Below are 23338 nucleotides of genomic sequence, written 5' to 3'. Positions count from 1 at the left end.
GGTGATGACTTTTGGCCCGTGCAACACGCCGGCTACCTTGAACGCCTCACGGAAGGAGTCCTGGCTGACATACTTACATTGCTTACATACTTACACGCTGCAAAGTTTGAGGGTGCCATAGGTAATCTGAGGGACGTCTTCTGTGCCGTTCGCCAGGCCGGCCTACGCCTCCACCCGAGTAAGTGCCACCTATTCCGGCGGGAGACGGCCTTCCTGTGCCACTTTGTCAGTGGTTTGGGGGAGACCATGGACCCTGCAAAAGTCGATGCAGCAAGAGACTGGCACGTCCCTCAGAACATTGCGGAACCGAGAAGCTTCCTGGATCTGGCCTCATACTACAGACAGTTCGCCTGCCACCGTCGCCGGGCCTCAGCACCGAATTACCCAGAAAGGACAGGTGTTTCAGTGGGGAAAGGACTGTGCTACCGAAGCAGCTTCCCTTGATCCGGAAGTGGCAATGACAGCCTGGAGACTCTTGACCTCCAGCAGCTCCACCAGGACCAGTTCAGTGTCGGCAGGGATGGTCTAGGGGGTCTCATGTGATCTGCCAATGGGGAGAAGATCGGACAGCGGGGTCTCGGGGAACTCGGGTAGAGTCTCTGCGACGCAGAGAGTCGCAGAGACTCTTTGCGCCACAGAGTGTCGGCGGCTGCTCTGGGCGGCTGCGTCTCCCAGAGGAGTCAGGAGCCAAGATGATCACCTCATCTTCTTGAGACTCCACGCTTCCCGCTAAAATTCGCAAGACCAGTCCCTGTGAAAGGCGGCTGCTGGACATAGGTGTAGGATTTACGCCTGGTCTTAGTGAAAAGAACGCTAGGCCCAGTTGGTGCAACCGGCGTAACGTTTAGGTTGGACTTAGAACGCCAAGTTACGACGAGGCGTAGTTAAGACCAGGCTTACGCCCAGTTGGCGCAACCCAGCCCAGGGTCCAATAAATGTCTCATGGGTTGAGGAACCGCAGAATCAGGACAGGAAGGTAGTGGTGTAGGCTGGAGGTTAGCATGCGGGAGTGTAGCAGGCTTGAAGCTAGTATGCTGGGGGCAAGCAGGCAGTGAATCAGATTGGGTAACTGGGTTGCTGAGGAAGTCCTTTGCCGACCTAGGCAACATGTTCTTGAGCCAAATGGACACTTCCCGTGAGACATCCTGACAGCTGGATCACTGGCTCCACCATGAGGTGCCCTCTTCAAAAAAAAATTAGATGCAATGAAGAGTGCAAGATCACATAGTTCATCGTCCATCAAACAAACTGCTGGATCAATGATTCTGGTCGATTCGTTCCGTCAGGGTCAGGTGCTGAAGGGGCAGCAGGAGGGGTAGATCCAAAATGGAGAAAACAAAAAAATGCCTTCAATAAAGTAACTCAACATCTCTGTTCCATGAACAGGACATGACAACCAACTGACAGGAGAACAAAGGAAGTGAACATGAATATATGGGGAGAGACTGATCGGGGAATGAGGTGCAGTTTGGAAGATTATCAAGGATGCACAGGTAAGGGGAATAAAGTGATTGGGAAAGTCTAAGGACATCTGACAGTGGAAGGACGAACAATAAACAACAGAAAGACCCCCCTCCTTCTCAACCTTATTGTTTGACCCCTTCAAAATAAGATGTTCATTCATGCCAGATATAAATAAAAGTAATTTCTCTATGGTTGTGAGATCAAATATTTCTTTGTACTCTGATCTTTGTTTTTTGTATACAGTTTTTTCAATACAACTTAAAGGTGTGTGCTCGGGTGCAATCATAGAGAATGATCAAAGATGTATAAAGATGACAGAAATATACACGATTCAGTGACAGGCATTAAAGCAGTCAACAAAACATGTGCGTGCGTAAGTGTGTGTGTGTGTGTGTGTGTGTGTGTGTGTGTGTGTGTGTGTGTGTGTGTGTGTGTGTGTGTGTGTGTGTGTGTGTGTGTGTGTGTGTGTGTGTGTGTGTGTGTGTGTGTGTGTGTGTGCGTGTGTGTGTGCGTGTGTGTGTGTTTGACGGTAACAAGAAAAGTCATGATACGGAAGGGTGTGAGCTCTAAGTGGTTTCCTCTAGCAGCTCGGCTGATCACAAGCAGAAGCAAGTGAAATAGTGCGAAGGGCGTTCCTACTGGGTTTTGTGGTGGGGAACTAGTAGCTCGTGGTTGTGTTTGCATTGTCGTTCTAACTGATGCTTCCTAGTATGTTTGCATCGAGGGTGTAATGAAAGTTTAGTTTGGATCTCTGGGTACAGTGGTTGAAATGTCATCAGCAACATGTGCTAATTTATTCTTGAGAAATCTTTGGGGAACTTTGTTTCTTTCTACTTGTCTGCTTCCGCGACTTCTGAAGAAAGCATCCATTCCGAGGTCAGAGGGCTTCCATTAAGAATAAACGCGTATCCATGCTTGACCGACACACGTTATGGTCAGAAGATCAACCACCAGTGGCTTGGGAGACCAACACATAACTATCTGCGTAAGTAAATATTACCTTATAAAATACAAATATGCAGGTAGCATATAATCAATATGCTAATAGCAGTAGAAGTGAAATGTAGCCAAATGATATGATTGAATGGAATGTAACATGAGTATAAGCATGCACTTAGTATGCACTTTTAAGATAATTATATTGTTCCTTGCAACAAATATAGTCCTTATATATTTGTTACACATATATATTAGCAGGAGCATTATTTGAAAGACAATATCATATGCCTTACTTATGGAGTTCCCATACAGTCCATGGTTTTAATACAAAGTAGGGTAACATTTCCAATGTGCCCTTAGTTACAATAAGGGTACACTAAAGCATTACGTATTCATAGTTAATGCAGTGGTAAGCATTAACTAACAGTTGATTAACAGTTCACTAATGGCCTAGTTGTCATACAGTGTTGTTTACTCATGGGGACGTTAACTAAGGTAATGCTGTTCACGATCACACATAATGTATTAATTAATACATTATTTAATGGTGTCCTATTGGAGAGTGTGCACCAGTGCCACAAGAGTAACTAACTAATAAGAAGTGAACTACAATACAAAGACAATGACAATTACTATTCTAATGTTGTATAATTATGCCTATTATTGCATTTACTAGTGTTTATTAATCGATATTTAATTTACCCTTTTTTGTAAAGTGTTATCCATAGTTGTATGAGAAAATATGAGCAACTTTAGATTCAGATCATTGTGATTTTGATTCTGGATTGTAGAACTTCTAAGGATCTTGGAACTGTTCTTTTCTAATCCTTTCTATCACCAGGTGGTTCATTTTAATAAAAAATGAAATTAGTGTACAAATATCATCAAAGCACATTTTCTGAATCCTTCAGTTAATTTTTTTCTTTTTTTTTTCTTTATTGCTTTATTTACGTGAATATCTTGATCAATAATGCGAAAAACATGACATTGTGATAGTAACATCAACACATTTGGCTACACATCTTGTTTGGTTTTTAAAGGCGCTTTCTAAATAAAATTAAGTAGAAAGTTTAATAAACTTCAAACAAAACCATTGACGCATGTTGATTTATGACATTCATGACATCGAGCACAATGGTTAAAACAGGTTATAGATTCATTCTACCAATAATGTTTACATAATTTAAATGATATTAACTTAACAAATCCTTCCTGAGAACTTTTAGTAACCGAGTTAAGATCAGCAATTATGGCACCCATTGCACTCTTTGTTATCCCTGCATTCCTTTTCTGGATCCTTACCTTGTAAATGATGTGCATAAGCTTTGTTCTCCTATTCATTATTTTACTCTTTAAATTATTATTAATAAATTGAAAAAATATTATTATTCTCACCAAACATATATTCTTAAGCAACCTATCCAAAAATATGAATAAACTTTTAGTCCCTACATTCTGTATTTCAACTCAATCCTCCTCCGAACAAGCCCATCCTATGACTTAACTGATGTACTGTCTTTAACCATGCTTAAGCACCTGTTTCATGCACATAACATGTTGTGCCCATTTAAAAATGGTTGTGAATTTAGGCGGCTCATTTTGTCCTCTACTCCACAGAGAAGATGTAAAAATGCCAGTCCGCACACTCCCTTCATCCTTCCTCATGCTCCTTGCCATCTGGGGTGTCCTGGTTCCATCCCTCAGTCACCCTCAGCCAAATCCGTGTCGAATGGTGAGGATTTTCTCTGCTGGAACAACTCTCCTGTGAAACTGTTTACTGTATCATGCAATGTATAATTTAAATGATAATCATTATAATACTGAGGTCTACATTTGTCTGGACCTTTTTTACAATAACAGTCTCAAAGAGCTTCACGTACCATTATTGGACCTTCAACTGGGCAAAGAACAGGTCCCTATGAACCTTTGCTATTCTCGAATCGCGTTTACAAAGTTGGTTGACAGTCAGGGTCAATCAACTTGGTGAACTTTGTGAACTCTCTGAGCTTCCCTTATTGCTTTGAATCAGGGTTTTTTTTTCTATTAAAAAAAGCTTTAACCAATTTATTACCATAAATTCCACTTGATGAACAATATAGTAATACCAAAAAATATATTATATATAAGGTGTCAGACATATAGATATATAATAAAATAAACATATCACCATGCAATATATTCTATTCTATGAATACAATGGTATATTTTAAAGATAATAAGATAAAACAAACAGCAATACATGGTGTATTTTTTTATAATACAAAACCCTTCACCCTTACACAACACACATAACATACATTGTAAACCAATACTTCTGTTCTGTTTTCTCCTTAGATCCAAAGAATGGCACTGTGCAACAATGGCAGACTATCATACGTCCCTGTCGGCCCGCCGTGCAACACAGAAGAGCTTCAGCTTAACCACAATCATATTCAGACACTACTCAACAGTTCTCTTCTCCACTACTCCTCCTTACATACGTTAAGCTTAGCAGGGAATCACCTGGAGAAGATGGAAGCCAATGCATTTGGAGGCTTACACCGCTTACAGATCCTTAATCTAGCAGAGAACGAGCTTCACGTCGGGTACCAAGACACTAGCCATGCACTACTCCAGCTGCCGCAGCTACGAGTTCTGGATCTGTCCCAGAACGGGCTCGAGGACGACATGGTCTTCCACCTCCTCCAGAACCTGACCTCATTGCAATACCTGAATCTCTCACGGAACCTTATGCAGCGATTGGATGAAAGCTCGTTTGAGGGCCTGCACCAGTTAAGAGAACTTGACCTGCATAGCAACATGTTGTTTGAGATAGATGGGGCCTTTTCTGGCAATCCGAAGCTCCAGAGGCTCAACCTTGCTTTCAACTACCTACCCTGCCTGGTCGACTTCCACATGACCCAGCTGGTAGTCCTAAATGCCAGCCACAATTTCATTGAGTGGTTTGTCGCCCAACAAGAGCTCAAAGAAACCTTCCACTTGGAGACCCTTGACCTCACAGACAATAAGCTGCTTTTCTTCCCTTTCTTGCCGAGCCAGAGTCGCCTTCGTAACCTCTACTTGTCCCAAAACACTGTCCGCTTTTATGGGGGCCTGGTGGATGATGCCACTGGTGAAAACTGGACTACAAGCATCCAGTTCTACAACCTGAATGGTAATGCAAGTAATGTGACGGCTCAGCTATGGGACGACAGTCTCCATGGTGACGTCTCCTCTGTGGAAATCCTGGACCTGAGAAACAACCAAGTGGAGCACCTTCCCCAAGGCTTCATCAGCCAAATGCAATCTCTCACTAGGCTTCAGATGCAAACAAACTGCCTGAAGACCTTGAACCTGACATCAGAGGGGTTCTCTGGCAGCCTGTATGAGCTGGATGTCAGCAACAACAGGCTAAGCGAGGTCATGGCTGAGAAGGGCACACTGGCAGCTCTTGGAAATCTGACCTACCTTAACATGAGCCTCAATTCCCTTAGGTGGCTTCCCTCTGGATTATTTTCCTCAGTAGAAAGCCTGAGGTCGGTGGATCTAAGCTACAATAGTATGGGCATTTGTCCGTCGGAGACAAGAGGCGAGGATGAGGGCAGTCCCTCTGATTGCGTAGTATGGAGAAACATGGCCTCTTTAAGACAACTGTACCTTAGAGGATGCGGCATCCAAGGGATGCCACCCTCTTTGTTCGCTGGGATGCGCCTCACGCACCTGGATTTGTCGGACAACCCGGGGCTCCGTGTGGAGACCGGGGCTCTCAGGGCCCTCACTGGGACGCTGCAGCACATGGGCTTGGGGAAAACAGACATGAAATCTGTGGACTTTTCCCCCTTTCACAGCCTGAGGTATTTAAATATCTCAAGAAACTCCCTCACACAACTTCCTATGTCACTTTTAAATCTGGACCTTCGGATGCTGGATGCAAGTGAAAATAACTTATCCACCATTTCTCCAGGTGACGCTGCACTATTGGCACCCAAACTCAGGACAGTTTTCCTGGCCGGAAACCCGTTTAACTGCTGCCAAATGGAATGGTACAGGGTGTTTGAAACTACTTTTACGGTCAATATGGTGGACAAGACAGAAATATTATGTCAGGATGAGGCGAAGATAACATACAGAGCAGGAGTCCTGTCCATCTTGTGTGGGGACTCAAGCAGGGAGTCTGTTTTCTGGTATCTTCTGCTTGTTCTCTCTGGCTTTCTGCTTTTTGTTGGCATTCCGACTGTTTGCCTCCTGACCTTTAGGCCCCTTATGTTACAGAAAACTGTTAAAAAGAAAAGTGTGAAGCCTACATCTTACTGACAACACTCTTTGAACTACAAAGTAAGCATTTGTCAGACCTAAGAAAGGGTTGTGGTTTAGATAAACAATAAAAGGTGCAATGGGCCTTCTCAGAAATATGTGTTGTAGCCTTAAGGCTGTTCAAAACAAATTTGTATTTTGGTTTGCGTGTGTGTCCATATGCAGAAGTAGTATGATGCAAGCATGTATAAAGGCAGCAGAGGAAACAAGAAATTTCCTGTTTTGCTGAGATCGGCAGCAACTGCCCAGTGTTTCTCGGCGAGGGAGGGGTCTGTGGTTTCCTCTCTAACCCGTGAGACACAGATGCAACTCAAATTCACCCTGTTCTTGAAATTCCATGTGTGCATGCTGGTGTGGAGCGCCTCTTTCGAGTCCATGCAGCCACACACACACACACACACACACACACACACACACACACACACACACACACACACACACACACACATGCAGACACACACACTTCAACAGCAGCCTTCTGATTGGCCACCAAATCCAAATCGAACTGACAAAACTAGTTTTGGTTTGTAAGTGATGTGATGTTGTGGGCCTCTTGATATGAGGGAATGGTTTATAGGTATTTGTAGGTGCTAAATGGTGGATTCCTGTGCGAGCATGTGTAGCAATTCTAACCATAAGGTAACCAGTAGACCGCTGTGGTGTAGTGCAATGGGTCACAGTGGTTGGAACAGAGAAACCTACCAACCCAAACTGACAAGGTTGGTTGAGCATTAACCTAGGATCCTATGAATTATGATTATTATGATTTGTTATGGATTATTTAAGTACATTATTAGAACATAACAAGGCAATGTGACTATCATTTTAGTAATTTGAACAATACAGAACACAACTCAAGAGTCACTCAGAGCTAAACATGTGACACAAAACATTCATCTGTACTATGTCTCTGTTCTCTGTGAAACAAGTGACAGAGGACGGGTGAAAAAGGAAGTGTGCACATACACACACACAAACTAGTAGAGCTTTTCCCAGATAAGAATGAATTGTAATAGTGGATGAGATGATAATTATGTTATACAGATAGTAAAAACCTTAAATATCTATGCCTTGGAACAAAGATTTCACAAATTAAGCAAATACTATGTCTACATTTTATAAACGATGTAGGAAAAAAATATGAGAAAGAATGAATAAAGAAATGTGTTGGAAGACATTGAGGCCTTTTTTAATTGCAACGCTACCAGTTTGGCTAACCTGAATAGTGTGGCTGCCTATGCTCGCTTTGAGAACATAATTGTCACTGAACCCATGTGTGTTTTGGGGTAGTGTTTTGTCTTAGACGTCAGCATGTGCGTGTGTCTTCATTCAGCATTTATAATGTTTTGTGTTCTACATGTATTTTGGGCAGTTAAGGCGTGGGGCCTCACAGCATGTGATCCTGCATAATAGGCACATTCTGAGGAAGTAAAAAATGGCAACCAGTAGGATTCCACTTCCTCTTTAACCCTTAGAGCTCCCTGTTGCACCAGCAGGTCTCTGACTCTTGGCCTGGGCTTTGACCTGGAGGACTTCAGGCAACTGTTCATAACTACACCATCATTCCATAAAAACAAGTTTTGTTAATCTTTGGAATAGTGTGCCAAAAGACAATAGCGAAATTTCTGGATAATTTCACTCCCTAATATAGATAGATGGCTACAACATTTCCAACAAATTAAACTCAAATTGTCCCTCTTAAATCATACAGCCCCATGTAAGGTCTTATACGTTAAGACAGTCCGTTTGAGGTCTTGCCAAGCCAAAGCATTTGACATAAAATTACCAAAAAATCTTAAAGCATAAATTAATGATAAAATAACACCATCTAGTTGAGGCACATTCAAAATGAACAAACAATATATTGTTTTATTGCTAGTCATCCATTTTTAACTAAATGTCTTATTTTAAAATTAAAATGTAGCAGACAATTTCATGCCTGGTATTTCCTCTAGTGCCAGTACGGCACCAATGTCCAGTGTCACCCTGTTCACAAAGAGCCTCATCTGTTTTTAATTTCCCTTCAGGAACCTACTTGTGAATGCAATAGAATTCATACCATACTTCCCACCAATAATGTTGTCCGTAGTACACAGCCACAACAGAAGAGCAGAAAACTAATTTCAAATCTTTATTTGTCACATACTGCATATATTGGACTAGTTTGTGTTTACCACTAAGGTCTATAGGTGGAGTCTTATCTTTCTGGCTATTTTCATACTGTGTCCTCTAGTGGCCATGCTGTGCCTCTTCCTAAAACTACCCGCTGAAAAACCATGGTCAAACCAAGGTAGATGTATACTGGTATTCACACTTTAATGCACCACATGTCTTAATATGGATTTGAACAGTTGCATTCTATAATTTAAATTACACAAACATACAAAATGCTAAATAATATTAATTCTTCGTCTCCCAGTAATACTTTTTTAATAACATTGTTAGTAAAAAAAAAAAAAGGCACCTCCACTCCTTGAAGACATTGAGTTTTGTCAAGACAATGCAATTGACTGAATAATCATCAGTTACACCGAAAGCAGAACTTAATGAAAGATAACATGTGATCTACTTGAGGCACTTTCGCAATAAAGGGAAACAAAATTGCTGAAATTGCAAGTTATCAATTTTAAATTAATTCATAAAAAGTATTGGCTGATACTTATAATACATTTGCAAACTCTTTACAGAACAAAAAATAAGCATTTTTTAAGACTTTGATGAAATTAAAGTCAGGCATTTAGCTGTTCAGCAAAGAAGCGTTATATATAAAATGTTGGCACATGAAAGATTGAGCTCTTAATGCTACTGGCAGAAGGGGCACTTTGAGATCGATATTGAATAAAATATGCAAAAATGTTACCATTAGCCGTAAAAAGAAATATATATTTTTTTGGTCACCAGCTGAGTTGTAGCATGTAAACCATGAAGAAAAGTTTAAAAAAAAATTAGCATTCAGGAAACATTCAGGCACGTATCAGGAATGGCACATATTCAAACCAGGATGCACCATGTGTAAAGGCAGGATCCAGAAACAATCTGTTGCAGCATAAAACAGAACGGGGCCCATTACTTCTCCCCCTTCACCCAACCCATCACTCGTTGTAATACGGCCATCTATTGATAAAGAGGGGAAAGCCGGGAGGCCTGTTGCCAATACAAGGTTTGTGTTTTCGTGATAACTTGCCAAAAAACAGGATGTTGCGGGGCCGGCCATTGAATTGTTGAGTGAAAGGACGCGACAGTGTGACCCCCCATCCCTGCAACACACATATCCATATATAGATATCTGTATATCTAAATATATCTATGCATAGATACATGAGAGGTGGGTTAGAATGTGCTTGCGTTGCGACTCTCCCGTCCGTCCATGGCCGAGTGAGTCCCAGAGAAGCTCAGTTGAGCAGCTCCAGGTAGGTGATGGGTACTTTGCCTTGCTGGTTGCCCCGCTCGCCCATCAGCCAGTCCGAGTCCATGCCGGGGACACTGCTCACGGTGATGACCTGGAAACAGAAGGAGGAGCTCCATAGTTATTGATCCTGACAACGGCATCACAGAGGTTAACCGACATTTTCAATAAATCCACCCACATCCTATGCACTAAAGTTGCCAAAGGTTCAAATCTGTTCTCTACTACCGGACCACCACTGGCGTCCCTATCGGCCCCAGGGCGTCCCTATCGGCCCCAGGGCCCTCCCTCCGGTCCTCTCAGGCCTCACCTCGTCGGCCAGCAGGGAGAGCTCGCTGCTGCCCGCCGCGTCGTAGTCGTACAGGACCCGGGCCTTGCGGCTGCCGCTGCTGATCCGCAGCTCATTGAAGCCCCCGGCCAGCGCCGAGCCGGCGCGGCCCGACGACGGGCTGGGGAGGGGGCCCGACACCGGGAGGGTGGGCACCGAGATGCTGGCGGCGCCGGACATCAGCGACTGGTTGTTGTTGGAGAACGAGGAGGGGAAACTGGAGGGGGAGGATCAACGCATGGCATTACAACTACGTTGGTGTTTTGCTGGCCCAATATCCATCTCAAAAATATGTCCGGGAAGCCCAACCCTCAGACCGGGTATTAAAGACGACATATACACCACTGGGTGTGAGTGTGATTATACCACCAAGCCGTTGTGAAAGTCAGCCTCTTCTGACGTCACAAGTGGGCGTGTCCACCTAGATGTATGACGGATAGATGAGCACTGTTTGCTATAGATCAGGCTGGTAGACTGATCTATCAAGCAGACATCTAGGTGGACACGCCCACTTGTGATGTCAGAAGAGGCAGATTTTCAAAACAGCTTGTAACGGCTAATACACACACCTGGTGGTATAATATATCACCTTTAAGTAAATCACTGCCCAGACGGAGCTTCACCATCCCCACGCACCAACTTTTTCCTGAGCATTGTTGTATTGATGGGGCTGGGCAACTGCAGCAACATCGTCTCGGCTTGGTCGCTCATCTCTGCTTTTAGTTGCCACCGTCTTTAATAATAATATAATGGATTGAATTTATATAGCGCTTTTCTAGACACTCAAAGACGCTTTACAGTGGGGGACCTCACTAACCACCATTAGTGTAGCACCCACTTGGGTGATGCATGGAAGCCAATCTGCGGCAGAATGCTCACCACACACCAGCTTGAGGTGGAGAGTGCGGGAATTAATGAATAAGCAAATTATACAGGAGGATGATTAGGGGGATGATGGAGGTCGGACACGGCAAAACCCAACCGCTTCCAGACGACTGAGGAGGTGGTGCCTTTATAGGCTACGACCTCCTCACTTTTATCAGCGCATGAGGAGGAGGGCCGTTACTATGAACTACGGGAGCTCAGCGAGGAGGAAGTGGCGGCAGTACCGCAATTTCCAGGTTATAAGCGTATGGTCCTAAACCATACATTCCATTTAATCCAAAAAATGTATTAATTGTCCAGCTTTACTAATCAAAACGTTGTTTTGCAACGTCCCGCCCGAGCAACACTGTGGCAGTTTAAACCACAACAATGTCACCAGTGCCATAATGACAAATAATTTCACGATTAATTACTAAACAGTGACAAAAACACTACTGCTCCCATTAAAGGTCTCTTGGCATGCTTCTTCATGGATGCTTTAATATAGATATAAGTGGGCCCTAACACAGTATTTGAAGACGTTCCCAAATTCAGCCGTGGTGCAGAATTACAGCCACTACGAGCCAGTTGCACATTGAGCTTTCCCCAAACGCGCCGTTTCGGTGTCTGTAGCTTTAATGCAAATGAGGAGGAGAGAGGCGGGTCAAGGAGGAGGGTGGGGGTGTGGCCCTGAGCAGCTTGCGGCCACGGTACCATGCGCTCTGTTTGCAGTGGATGTATCACAATGGCGAGGCGCACACAGCCTTTGGCCGTGTTCTGTAAATATTCTAGAACACCCCGGGTGCTCCGACGGGAGTCCTGGAGCTCTATATCTGAATAATATCTTATTATACATAGATATCTATATAAATTATAATATATATTATGACAGCCAAAAGCTGTGTGCGCCTCCAAACAATATTATGAATCTCAAACGACTGCGTCAGGTTCTCCGACGTCTCTGGTTCTTCCACGTCCACATCAATCTGTAGTAGACTGAACCGCGACATGGAGGAGAAAGGGATTGTTGCCGCGATTGTCTCCCACTGGAGCCCCGCTGCCGAGGCACCACCGCCTCCTGCAGCGGGCAGCGCCGAGGCGGTGGTCCCTTGGCAGCGGGCCACGGTAATCGGGGCTCAAGCGGGAGACATTCGCAGGGCAACAATCCCTTTCTCCTCCATGTCGCGGTTCATGTACTTCAGGGAGTCAAAGCCAAAGTTCCTTTCCCCCAATTCCTTCTCAACCATGGCTGAGATAACCCCCACTACGACACTCGTTGTGGAAATACCAGAGACGAGAGTCCGACATGTTATGCGCAATAACAACAACGGCAGAACGGCTATCAAAATAACAAACAAACACAAACACTTGCGTTACAGTCCTGGAGCTCTATATCTAAATATCATATAATACCCTACATATCCGCTGCCGGGCGGTGGGGCCTCGCGGCAGCGGGCGGCGGGCAGAGGGGCTCAACGATGGCTGAGATAACCCCAACTACAGTCTCCTTGTGGAAATACCAGAGATGTCAAAGAGCCGACAGAGATGTCAAGTGTACAACGCTTGCGTTACAGTGTGTGTAATCACACACACACACACACACACACACACACACACACACACACACACACACACACACACACACACACACACACACACACACACACACACACACACACACACACACACACACACACACACACACACACCCGTAGCTCATTTGCGGGCCAAATAATCTGGGAAGGGGGAGGTGGCATCTCCCCTTATGACTACATACGGGGAACATTCCAAAACGGCGTGTCGGAGCTTCGTTTTTACAAAGGCTGACCAGAATGCCTAGTGTTTTACAACCAACAAAATTTCTAGCTACTGGGGAAGCATAAGTAGGCTAGAGGAACTCATATTAATGTTAGAAAACCTCAGAAAGGGAAAAAAAAATCTCATGCTCCTATACTTCGGAAATGGAGGAGTTCATTGCGCTGTAACATCATGTACAAGCCCTATAGGAGGATATATAATACCATGCCCATAGGCCTATATCATGTCATAGTATGGGGTGAACACGGGTCAATCATAGGTACTGACATGCATACAGACCCATCCTTACCCAATGAGATATTCAGATGCCCGCCTCCACCATTACTCTTGTGTTGTGTGTGTTGCCTGGGTTGTGTGTGTTCGGGGTCTCACCTGCCCAGCTGCTTTTGGAGGTCCGTCATGTACTGGTAACACTGTGCGTAGTACGTCGACTGGGCCTCCACAAAGTCGTTCAGACAGCGCAGGTGGTGGGCCTGCAATGTGAGCAGGGTAGGCAGTCTTTAAACAGTGGCCATCAGCGAGTACAATGCACAGGTGGCTTTTCACAGAGCACTCATCCCCTCATGGGCATGTTCTGCAATGGCAACCCGATGCAAAAGTTTAGGTCAGAGTACGACTCATCAGACAACCTCCAGTACCACCAAGCTAGAGACATAAGACCTTCTTTTGAACCTGCATTATGGAACTTTTCTACAGCAGATGTCTACTCTATGAACAAATATCTGAACTAGAACGTTGATCAAGAAGGAAATAGTAGATGTGATCAGGGGGTTAGAGAGAACATAGGGGACGGGGGGTTAGAGAGTAGATGGGGGACGGGGGGATAGAGAGTAGGAGCCCATCCGGCTGGGGGAGGGGGGGGGGGGGTAACGTACGTGGGTGCTACTGACACCTTCCAAGAGCAGGCGGGTGATCTCTGCCTGCCGGTCGAACTCGCTCTGCGTCATGCGCAGCTCCTGCTCCGCCTGACGACGCCCACAAAGCGAAACAAGAGATGCAGGAAGAGTTGTATTGAAAGAACAGTGGATTTGGCCACTGCACATTTACATACAGTTTATGTAAATACACACACAATAAATACACATACATAAAAAATGTTGTGTTTTGATTAGCATGTGTACATTGAGGAGGAGTAAGCTGTGGCATAGACACATGCGCTACAGCCATGCAGCGTGACTCAAACACAACACACGGGCCTGCTCCGCTTCCTCACATTGAGCAACACGACTCAATGCAAGGCCTGGGATTGGAAATGTTCTTGACCAAGGCGTGATAAACACAAAACGGCCCTGTTAAGCAGCAGAAGGGGAACAAGGACAATGGCCAGGCTTTCACACTTCTTAGACGACATTTGTCTATTCTAATGAATATGACTATTCCAGTTCTTTGTCAAGTCAATGACGCACACAAGAAGTATGAGCTAGCAGCTGTTGACACCACTGGTACCGCTGCCATTATGTGTATACGTGTGTGTGTCCGAGTAAGGTTCAAAACACACCCTCCCCTGCCCTTTCCGCCCACTCACCTCTGTCACTTCCTCTTGCTGACATCTGCTGCATTGCAAGGTTGTTGTTTTTTTACACAATGACAACAAAAATGTTAAATAGTCACAGCTGTTGCCCAACCACAGCAAAGCCTGCCACTATCTGTCTGTATAACCCTATCATTACATGGTCAGATTATATCTCGATAACTATGTATATCACAAAATATGTTCTGTAAATTCTATAAAAATAAGGTCTACACAGAATAACCACATGCCTACATTTTAAATTAATGCAAATGAAAGGCACCATCCCTTAAAAAAGTCTTAAAAAAGGTCACACGGGAACATGAAAACAACTACTAACGACTATTTATTTATAATTTGCCGAGTTGTGTTCCTACATTATCCAAAATGTTTCCACCATTGTTCAGTAAGGCTCCTTTACATTTGGTTACATGTCAATGACGTAATATGCCCTTAATCCCCCAACATCCAGGGAGACACGCAATAACAGTGCGATATATCAACCGCGATCTAGCTTATGCGTTACTTCATCAAGTGGCTCATGCCAGCAAACAAGCTAATGCCGTTTTTCACAGACATTGACTTCACTTGGACAGTTGTATTGCACTCGTTGTTTAATCAGTACAAGGGAACGACACCATCCGCTTTGTTTGGTTTCCCATACCTTGACAATTTCTTCAAAATGGGCTAATCTTATTTCATTGAACACATTGATTGGCTCTCTCTCAGACACACAATGGCAATGGACCATCTGTGAATAGCCCCTCCTGTCTGTGCACTCTGAATGAAACATGCGCTGGATGAGGGATTGTTGTCTGCAAAAATAAAAAAAGACGGCAGGCCAAATTCATCCTTAGAATTAATTTAATTCACAAATCAAATAAAAAAAAATACTTTGAATTCAAGGTCTGATTCTTAACGAGTACTGGTTTTTTAATGCAAACTTTTGCTATGAAAAAATACAATTTTTCCACCAATTTACACATATTGAAAGTCTGATTAATCCGCCTTATATTGCCTCAATGGTGTATTTGTATTAGAATTTAATTAGAATGAAATTACGTTACATGACAAAAATTTATACACACTATCTGCCCGGAACATGATATCGGTCGGATAGAAAGGGTGTGTTTGTGTGCTTGTGCGTGTGTGTGTGTGTGTGTGTGTACCAGAGCTCTAGCGTCGGTCATCCTGGCTTTCTTCAGCTTTGTTTTGGCCGCGTCTAGGTCCAAACGTTTGACCTGAAGCAGCTTTCGTTCTTTCTGAAATACACACAAAGGGGTCCTCAATTAAGCGATTACAAATTAAAAATATATTTTGAAAAAACGATTAAATGCCCTCTTTAAGGATAACTCTTCCATTTTGGAAAAACATTGTGAACTACATTATACAGACTAGACAAGTCACTACACCCAAACATAATTCTAATTGTTTTCTATTTTACTTCATTAAGCATCGGGATGAGATCATAGAACTGCTTATAGGGCTTGCCTGTACATCAGAATGAGCCATAGGATGTTTTGCTGTCGATACTCCACCATGTTGAAAGGACTCAAGAGTTTTAGTACTGTAAGATCCTAATCTAACTCCATTTACAGTAAGCAAAGGCTACTGAAGATGTTGATTTGCCGAATCTCGCATGAAAAGTGCTGTGACAGTTGGAAACACATCTCTCCATAATTAGAAATCATTTTTAATCATAATTAATTACAAAATAATTACCAAAAACCATTGGTACTTATATAGTAACTAAAATTCCAACGCTTGCTTTGAAAATAAAGGCGGTCTCCGCGAGGGACAATGCGATGAAGTCTTATACAAGCATTTATCTTTACGGCAGCAAGAATTTAAAAACCTCAAAATGCTTAGTAATACCAATTAACAACCTAATACAAAGTATGTAAAGTATTTTCATTGTAGGTTTCATGGCAATATCAGCACCATGACCTTGTTAAATTCTCCAAGTAGTAGTATTAATTCAATTCAATCTGTACTATCCTTATGACAGACATTTACCACGCTGCACTGCTTGCATGGAATAAATTCACCCATTATTGAACGTAACTGGAATCACATGTTCACTGTAGAAGACACTTTGGAAAGAAGTTAATGAAGAGTTTCACGTTGGCAAATGACCACGGCATCACAGGACACATGACATAACTGGGGGAGCTTATGAAGCAAAGCTTTATAAGCCAACTTCCTTTCAAGGGAACACAGAAGCACACAACCGAAAGAGCATAAAACTGCCAAAACTATTCACCGTTTCCATGAGAATTTTTTTTATCATCTATGACCAAGATAAAAGATGATTCAGCAGGTAGAATGGGCTGGAGAGAATGTAGGGTGCAGGAAGTACAACCCGCCATCAGTAAGATGTTGATGTAGATGTTGTTTTAAATCATGAATGAGCAGGTAGGGTATGGCTTCTTTCCCAGGGATTGCTACAGGGAGATGTTTGGGCCTTGAACTAGGGATGCACTGATTGCGCTTTTTCTCAGACCAATTACAAGTGCTTGCATTTGGGTAGTTGCCGACACTGAGTAGCGATACAAGTATTTAATAATACCATTTAGGGCTTAATGATTTGGGGAAATAAACGAATAATCTATTATTTTGACCAATATTGCGATTTCAATTTAATATGCATGTTTTTCTATTTATTCAGTTCCTTAGGTTCTTTATTATTCACTAAAAAAGCAATAAATCATTCTTTAGTATGACCAACACAAAATTTTAGCAGTCAGGATAAAAACGTCTCTTTCCTTTAGGCAAGGCCGATGTGTTGAGATCTTCAAAAGCATTTTGGGAATTCTAGGAAAGTGCGGCTGTGTTGTCAACGTGGTCACGGCCCACAGCAACTTTGTTATACCTTTTGAGTACCTTTGCAGTGTATGAGCGTTATAACGAGGGATGTTGTATTTGACGTGCGCCTCACACAGTAGCGATATACTATACGTGTCCGGGAAGCCTAACCCTCAGATGAGAGTGTTCAATAAATCCCCTTCCACCCACGCCGCACCAGTATAAAATAAGTTTCCGAAAGCTCAACTTTCTCTCGGATGCCGTGGGCGTCGGCTGCCCAGACAGATCTCCCTGCGTCAACGGTTCCCCTAGGCCGTGACGCCACCTGCATTCCCAGTCGTCACAGTGATAAATTGCAGATTACTATGTTGACGACCATAATGGACAAATGAAAAATGGTTTTGGTGGCATCGGTTGGCTGTATTGGAGAGTAGACGAGCACTGTATCGGGCCTGGGTGCGAGTACTGGTATCGGTGCATAGTTTGAACCCACAATGTTTGGGCTTGGAGTCCTAACTCCTGCTGAGGGTAGCAGAATAGTATGTCTGGCCAGTGATTCTGGCAAAACAAGAGAAAGACTTGCATGAATTTCAATATGTTTTCGCTATGTGTAGATTATGTCCCTCTCCTTCTCCTCACCAGGATAGTCTTGAAGTCCCCCTCCAGGAAGTTCCTGAACGGGGTCAGGAAGTTGATGGCCGAGCTCTGGATGAACTCGCGCTCAGCGCCGCCAATCTGCTTCTCCGTCTCTCCACACTTGATCAGAGCGTTTCCTGTACGAGTCAAAAGGATCAGACCGTCTGAAGTAGGGCTGGGAATTGTTTCAATTTAATTAATCAGAATTATCACTTTCAAAATAACATAATAAATTCAAGGTTTTTTACCCCCCATATGTTCAACAAATTACATCTTAAATTACAGCTTTTTAAAAACAATTCATTGTTACTTTTGATGATGCAGATATTCATATATTCATATATATGCTGAGATATTTGTGACCCATCACACCGGCGTAACATCATACTCCATCCTGTTTGTACTCTCATCCCACTTAAAACCGTTGGTAAAATGTCAGACACCGTCCCTCTCTGTAATCTCTGACCTCAAACAAGGACTATAATTCTTGCACCTTTTGCACAATACTGTACAATTCTTTTTGTACAGTGCTGTCTTTTGTGTATGTATGTATGTATGTATGTATATGTATGTATATGTATATATATATGTGTATATGTATGTATGTGTATATGTATGTATGTATATATGTGTATATATGTATGTATGTATGTATATGTATGTATATGTATATATATATATGTATGTGTATATATGGTGTTGTATATATATTTATATTGTCCTTAAAAAAAAATTTATTTGTATATTTTTGTTTTTCTTAGGTTTTATCTTTTGTGCATGTATGTGTATTTATGTTGTATGTATGTATATATACATATATATATATATATATATATATATATATGTGTGTGTGTGTATGGATATATATGGATATGGATATATATATGTTATATTTTATTCTTAATATTTATTTATTTATTTGTGTATTTGTGTATGTATATCTGGAGTTCGTGACAAAAATAATTTCCCTCTGGGATTATTAAAGTATTTATCTATCTATCTATCTATCTATCTATCTAAAAGGTAAATGTCAGTTATGCCTCCTTTCCTGGATTGCAACAAGGTATGTAGGGGGTTAACTATGGATCTGCAAGTATGTCCCTCTGTTGGCTAGCGGGTTTTATCTGATGTGAAAAACTTTGAAATCCATAAAATATCTCCACATTTATAGACGCGTCATTCGATGTTTTGGTAAACGCTTGACTTAAGGTTGATGGATCGCTTTTGTAAGTGTTGCATGCATTGATACAACAAACTGATACCAACAGCTGTGATGGCAGGGAGGAGGCCAGCCAACAAATCATGATTGGACTTTTTGGCGACATTTTATGGTTCAACTTGAATAAACCAACTGCTGGGCAACAAAAGGACATACGTGCAGATCCGCAGCATACACTCAATAGCCCTTTATGACCTTGGAAAAAAGGTAAGAATCATTTTACCTTCTACTGAAAGGTTTTCAATGGGATGACGGCATGACCTGAAGGCCAGAATATGATAATAATAATAATAAATAATAATACGACGGAGGGTTCGCTCACAAATAGGGTTGGGCAAAGAGTTGAGATTAACTCATGTTTGTTACTTTTTCGTGCCATCCAATACCGTAATAAAATCCATACATTCATCTTGACACGATTTACAAAGAGTACTACTTGCTACAGAGAATAATACCACTGACAAGACGCTCTCACACTGGCTCCAGATAGATTGGGCACATCATTGTGTAAATCAACTGACCGTAGGCAGTCCCGGGGCTAAACTCATTCCCAGACTCCATCATGGACTGGCCCAGTAGCTCGTGGTTGTTCATCCGCGTGGGGGCTTTCTTTTCCAGCTTCTCGTACAGAAATTCCTCCAGCCGGACATCTGGGAGGGAGGGGAGAGAACTAAATTATGTGGTCACATGATGACACGACGCTGGGGCGCCGTTCCCGGGACGCAGGCAGACAGCATTGAACTCTACAGAGCTACAGTAACCTTTATCTCAATTAATTTGTGACTTTTATGTGATTTAATTAAACCTTCACAAACCCAGTCAACGTCACTGCCCCTAAAAGGGTGAAGTCTCCACAGTCACCCTAGTCTTCTCTTACTGGAAAATTACAGGGCAAACAAATGGCCCTCATCAAAAGAGGGAAATAACAGGATTTCCATTCAGTTATGCAGGGCTCAAGAATACCATTTTCTACTGGTGGCAGTAAGGGATGCAGGATCAGGTTTTTGTCGGCCGATACAATCACTGATCCTTTGAATCGACCAATCGACCAATCCGATACCCATCAGTGACTTTTTTATTATTTATTATTAATATATTTTAATAGGATGTTTCTTCATCAGTTAGATGTCTCGTCTTTACAAGCTCTGCCAAAATAAAGTCGCACTCGGACTAAGAGTGGATCCGAAAGCTTGAGACTTCCTTCACACAGCACTTGCGTTAAATTGCAGTTTTGCTTTTTAAAATGTTATTTTGATAAAGCATTTGTTTTAAACAATTCAACCATTTCAGACACCTGACCTTGCATCCACATGTTAAATGATCACAGTCTTGAGCCCTATAATGGAAAAAGTTCATAAAACAAATCTTGATTTGAAGCATACACTTACTTCACACAACCTGACCATAACTTCAATAATAACAACAACTATAGTCATGTGAGGCGTGTGTCATTAGTAAGAGTTGTTACATACTTGGGTTTGGCTGTAGTAAAACCTCTGTCTGCTTCAAGATTCTCTCCGTCCATTGTCTGGTACACTCAGCTCGCCCCAAAAGGTTCTCCAAATGTGCATCCAACTCTGTTTTCTCCGCCTGGCCAAGTTTCTCCTCTGTAAACTAAGAGAATGGGGATGGAGTTCAGAATTATGAACCGATGATAAAATATTGTTGAGGACCATGTTAAAAGCTCAGTAGGCGACGGTAGCGAGCAGGCTTTGAGTATTGCCTTTATAGAAACATTAAAAGGTCCAGTGGCCAGAATTTAGTAGCAATTAGCTGTGGTTGCAGATTGTAACCAACTGAATACCCCCTTCACCTTGGCCTGTTCTGGCATAATATTCGGTAAGGTGCCTCTTGGTGTACGTTTTAAAGAATAACACCACAGAATGTGGATGTGTGGAGCTCCATATGTGCAGTGACTGATGTTGGTGTCTGCGTCTGAGAGAGGGTTACGTTTTCTAGGACACCTATAGTATAGGTGTCCTAGTCCAGCTAGAACAGCTGTGTGAAAGTCCAGCTGGCCGGTTGTTTTGACTTGATGCCTGAGAGTTAGGCTTCTCGGATACATATAGTATAACGTCATGGCATGTGGGGCATTTAATATGCATCGAACTATATCATAACGCATTATATCGCTATCCCCATGTCTTAGCCATGGGGATAAAATGCCCTTCTTACAATCGTATTTCTCATGGAAAAGGACCCGCTCACTGTGTAGATATAAAGTGCTCATTCTGAGGTTACAATACACAACGACCCGTATTTTCATGGGATTTAACACCAATGAAAACATACTAATGGAGATTATATTAGTTCTCCGCCAGCCCATTCTTTAGGACGTCACTTCATTATACACAGTACTGTACCTTTAAGAGACATATCAGAGCGCTAATGGTGGTCTTTACGACTCCAAAGTATTTAGGAGAACTGTTTCACTCGCCAAAGTGTATGTGGGGTACAAACAGCTACATTATAGTACATTGTGTTTATATCAGTCTATTGGTATTACCCTGATCGCTGGGGAAAATATCCGATTCACAATTCACAAGTGGACGTATAACTTTTACCAAGCTAATGCTAACTCCATGTAACGCCCGAGCTGGGCTAGGAGCTAACATGATTAGCCAATTAAATTAACAAACACAATCCATACTTACTTGTACGGCACGACTTAAAAAGGTTCCGGCATCTGCTGCGAGTCTTTTAACGTTGAAATCCATGATAGGCCTTGTTACAGTACAAAAATAAAAGGTGACGTCTTGTTGATTTGCAGAGATTATACGGCCATTCCGATACCCGATGTCATTGAAGCCACTTTCAGCCGGGGAGGAGTTCCACCACCCAGCTGTTGATCGAGGACCAGTGTTGCCAGATCGGATTGGCTATTTCCAGCCCAAGTAAAGACTAAAAACTGCCCAATCTGGCAACACTGATTCCAACAGCAGCGAGATACTGTCAGCCCCGCCCCGCCAACCAGTCAGCCCCGCCCAGCCGACCACGGAGCAGCGATGGATAAATATGTAGGCCTATTATGTATATATCTAAATGATAAAAAAAAAATATATATATTGTAGACATGAATCTCCGGTTATTTGACGAAAGTATGCAGCTTGAAGCAACACCACTCATAATCTTTTGAGATTAGAAAAATCGGCCTGATACCGTGATAATAACCTATTATCAAAATTAAATGCATATATTTACCCCTAATTCAGTCACTTGCATATCGGCCCATATGGACTTTTCTTCTTCTGGTATATTTCAGACGACCTATCAAAAGCTGCGTTGATACCCTGCACAGGACAGGATATAATGGTGTGATCGAGATGCCCCGTACACCAGCCGAGTTGCAAGTGGGGAAATCTCCAGACCCCTTTTGTCGGTCCCACTCGGGATTATGAGAATATACAGAGTTCAGTGATGCTGACCGTACGACTCGACAACAAAAATGGCTGAGCCCGTAAAGAGATTTATTTTCATTGTATTTGTACCATGTTCGTCATTTTAATGTCGATTTTAAATGCTCTTACACACTGGATTACATTACAACTTTATTCCGGTCACCAATTAATGCATTGCACGGTCTTGCTGTGCGTGCAATACAATGTATTATTCTACATGTTTAAGAATGCTTGATTCTGATTGGCTGGGAGGAGGGCAACCCGGTAGGTTGCCCGCTGACTTGTCGGTTGTACTTGCAGCTGACTGATCACAGTGTCATCCAATAGTAGATCAATACGCCGCTTGTATTTTTTTCTATCACAGAAATTTCAAACATGGGAGGGATTGGCTATTTCTTTTGGCGATTGTAAAACATGCCAAACAGATCCATTGTAAAAATAAACCTTGTTTAAAATTTTCTAAAATGCATCAGAAATCGATATAAGAGGGTCAGTCGATAGACTCGATACATAGTTTCGCTAGCGATATAAAATGTAGCAACTACGTTATTAAACTAGTAATCAGATGCAGCCTTGTGTGGTTGCTATCTAAACTATTAGCTACAAAATGGACGAATTCATTGTCAATTTGAATGTATTTGGAGTAGGGAAGACATTT

General features: G+C 42.6%; 2 protein-coding genes across 4 annotated transcripts; one reads left to right on the top strand and one right to left on the bottom strand.

Annotated features, from left to right (window-relative positions):
- The first annotated feature begins 655 nt into the window (after positions 1–655).
- Positions 656–7873, top strand: nrros (negative regulator of reactive oxygen species). Of its 3 annotated transcripts, XM_060045397.1 has the most exons (4): positions 657–2449; positions 4021–4135; positions 4738–6236; positions 6347–6472. In XM_060045397.1, the coding sequence occupies exons 2-4, from the start codon at positions 4034–4036 to the stop codon at positions 6348–6350; spliced, it is 1605 nt and encodes a 534-aa protein (XP_059901380.1). In that variant the 5' UTR covers positions 657–2449; positions 4021–4033; the 3' UTR covers positions 6351–6472. The 3 variants fall into 3 exon arrangements, with proteins under 3 accessions (XP_059901379.1, XP_059901380.1, XP_059901377.1); XM_060045396.1 differs by having other exon boundaries at positions 656–2449; positions 4026–4135; positions 4738–7873; XM_060045394.1 differs by having other exon boundaries at positions 658–2449; positions 4738–7873.
- A 941-nt stretch (positions 7874–8814) lies between these two features.
- On the bottom strand, positions 8815–22146 carry LOC132452676 (endophilin-B1-like). The gene is made up of 9 exons (XM_060045398.1): positions 21937–22146; positions 20755–20896; positions 19804–19932; positions 18067–18200; positions 15792–15884; positions 13988–14077; positions 13485–13585; positions 10413–10647; positions 8815–10196 (listed from the first exon to the last, which is right to left on the bottom strand). The coding sequence occupies exons 1-9, from the start codon at positions 21997–21999 to the stop codon at positions 10089–10091; spliced, it is 1095 nt and encodes a 364-aa protein (XP_059901381.1). The 5' UTR covers positions 22000–22146; the 3' UTR covers positions 8815–10088.
- Between the last annotated feature and the right edge of the window lie 1192 nt (positions 22147–23338).

Source organism: Gadus macrocephalus, chromosome 23, assembly GCF_031168955.1.
Source record: "Gadus macrocephalus chromosome 23, ASM3116895v1".
NCBI classification, from domain to species: Eukaryota; Metazoa; Chordata; class Actinopteri; order Gadiformes; family Gadidae; genus Gadus; species Gadus macrocephalus.
Note: the sequence above shows the minus strand (reverse complement) of the source record. Positions and strands in the feature narration are given on the sequence as shown.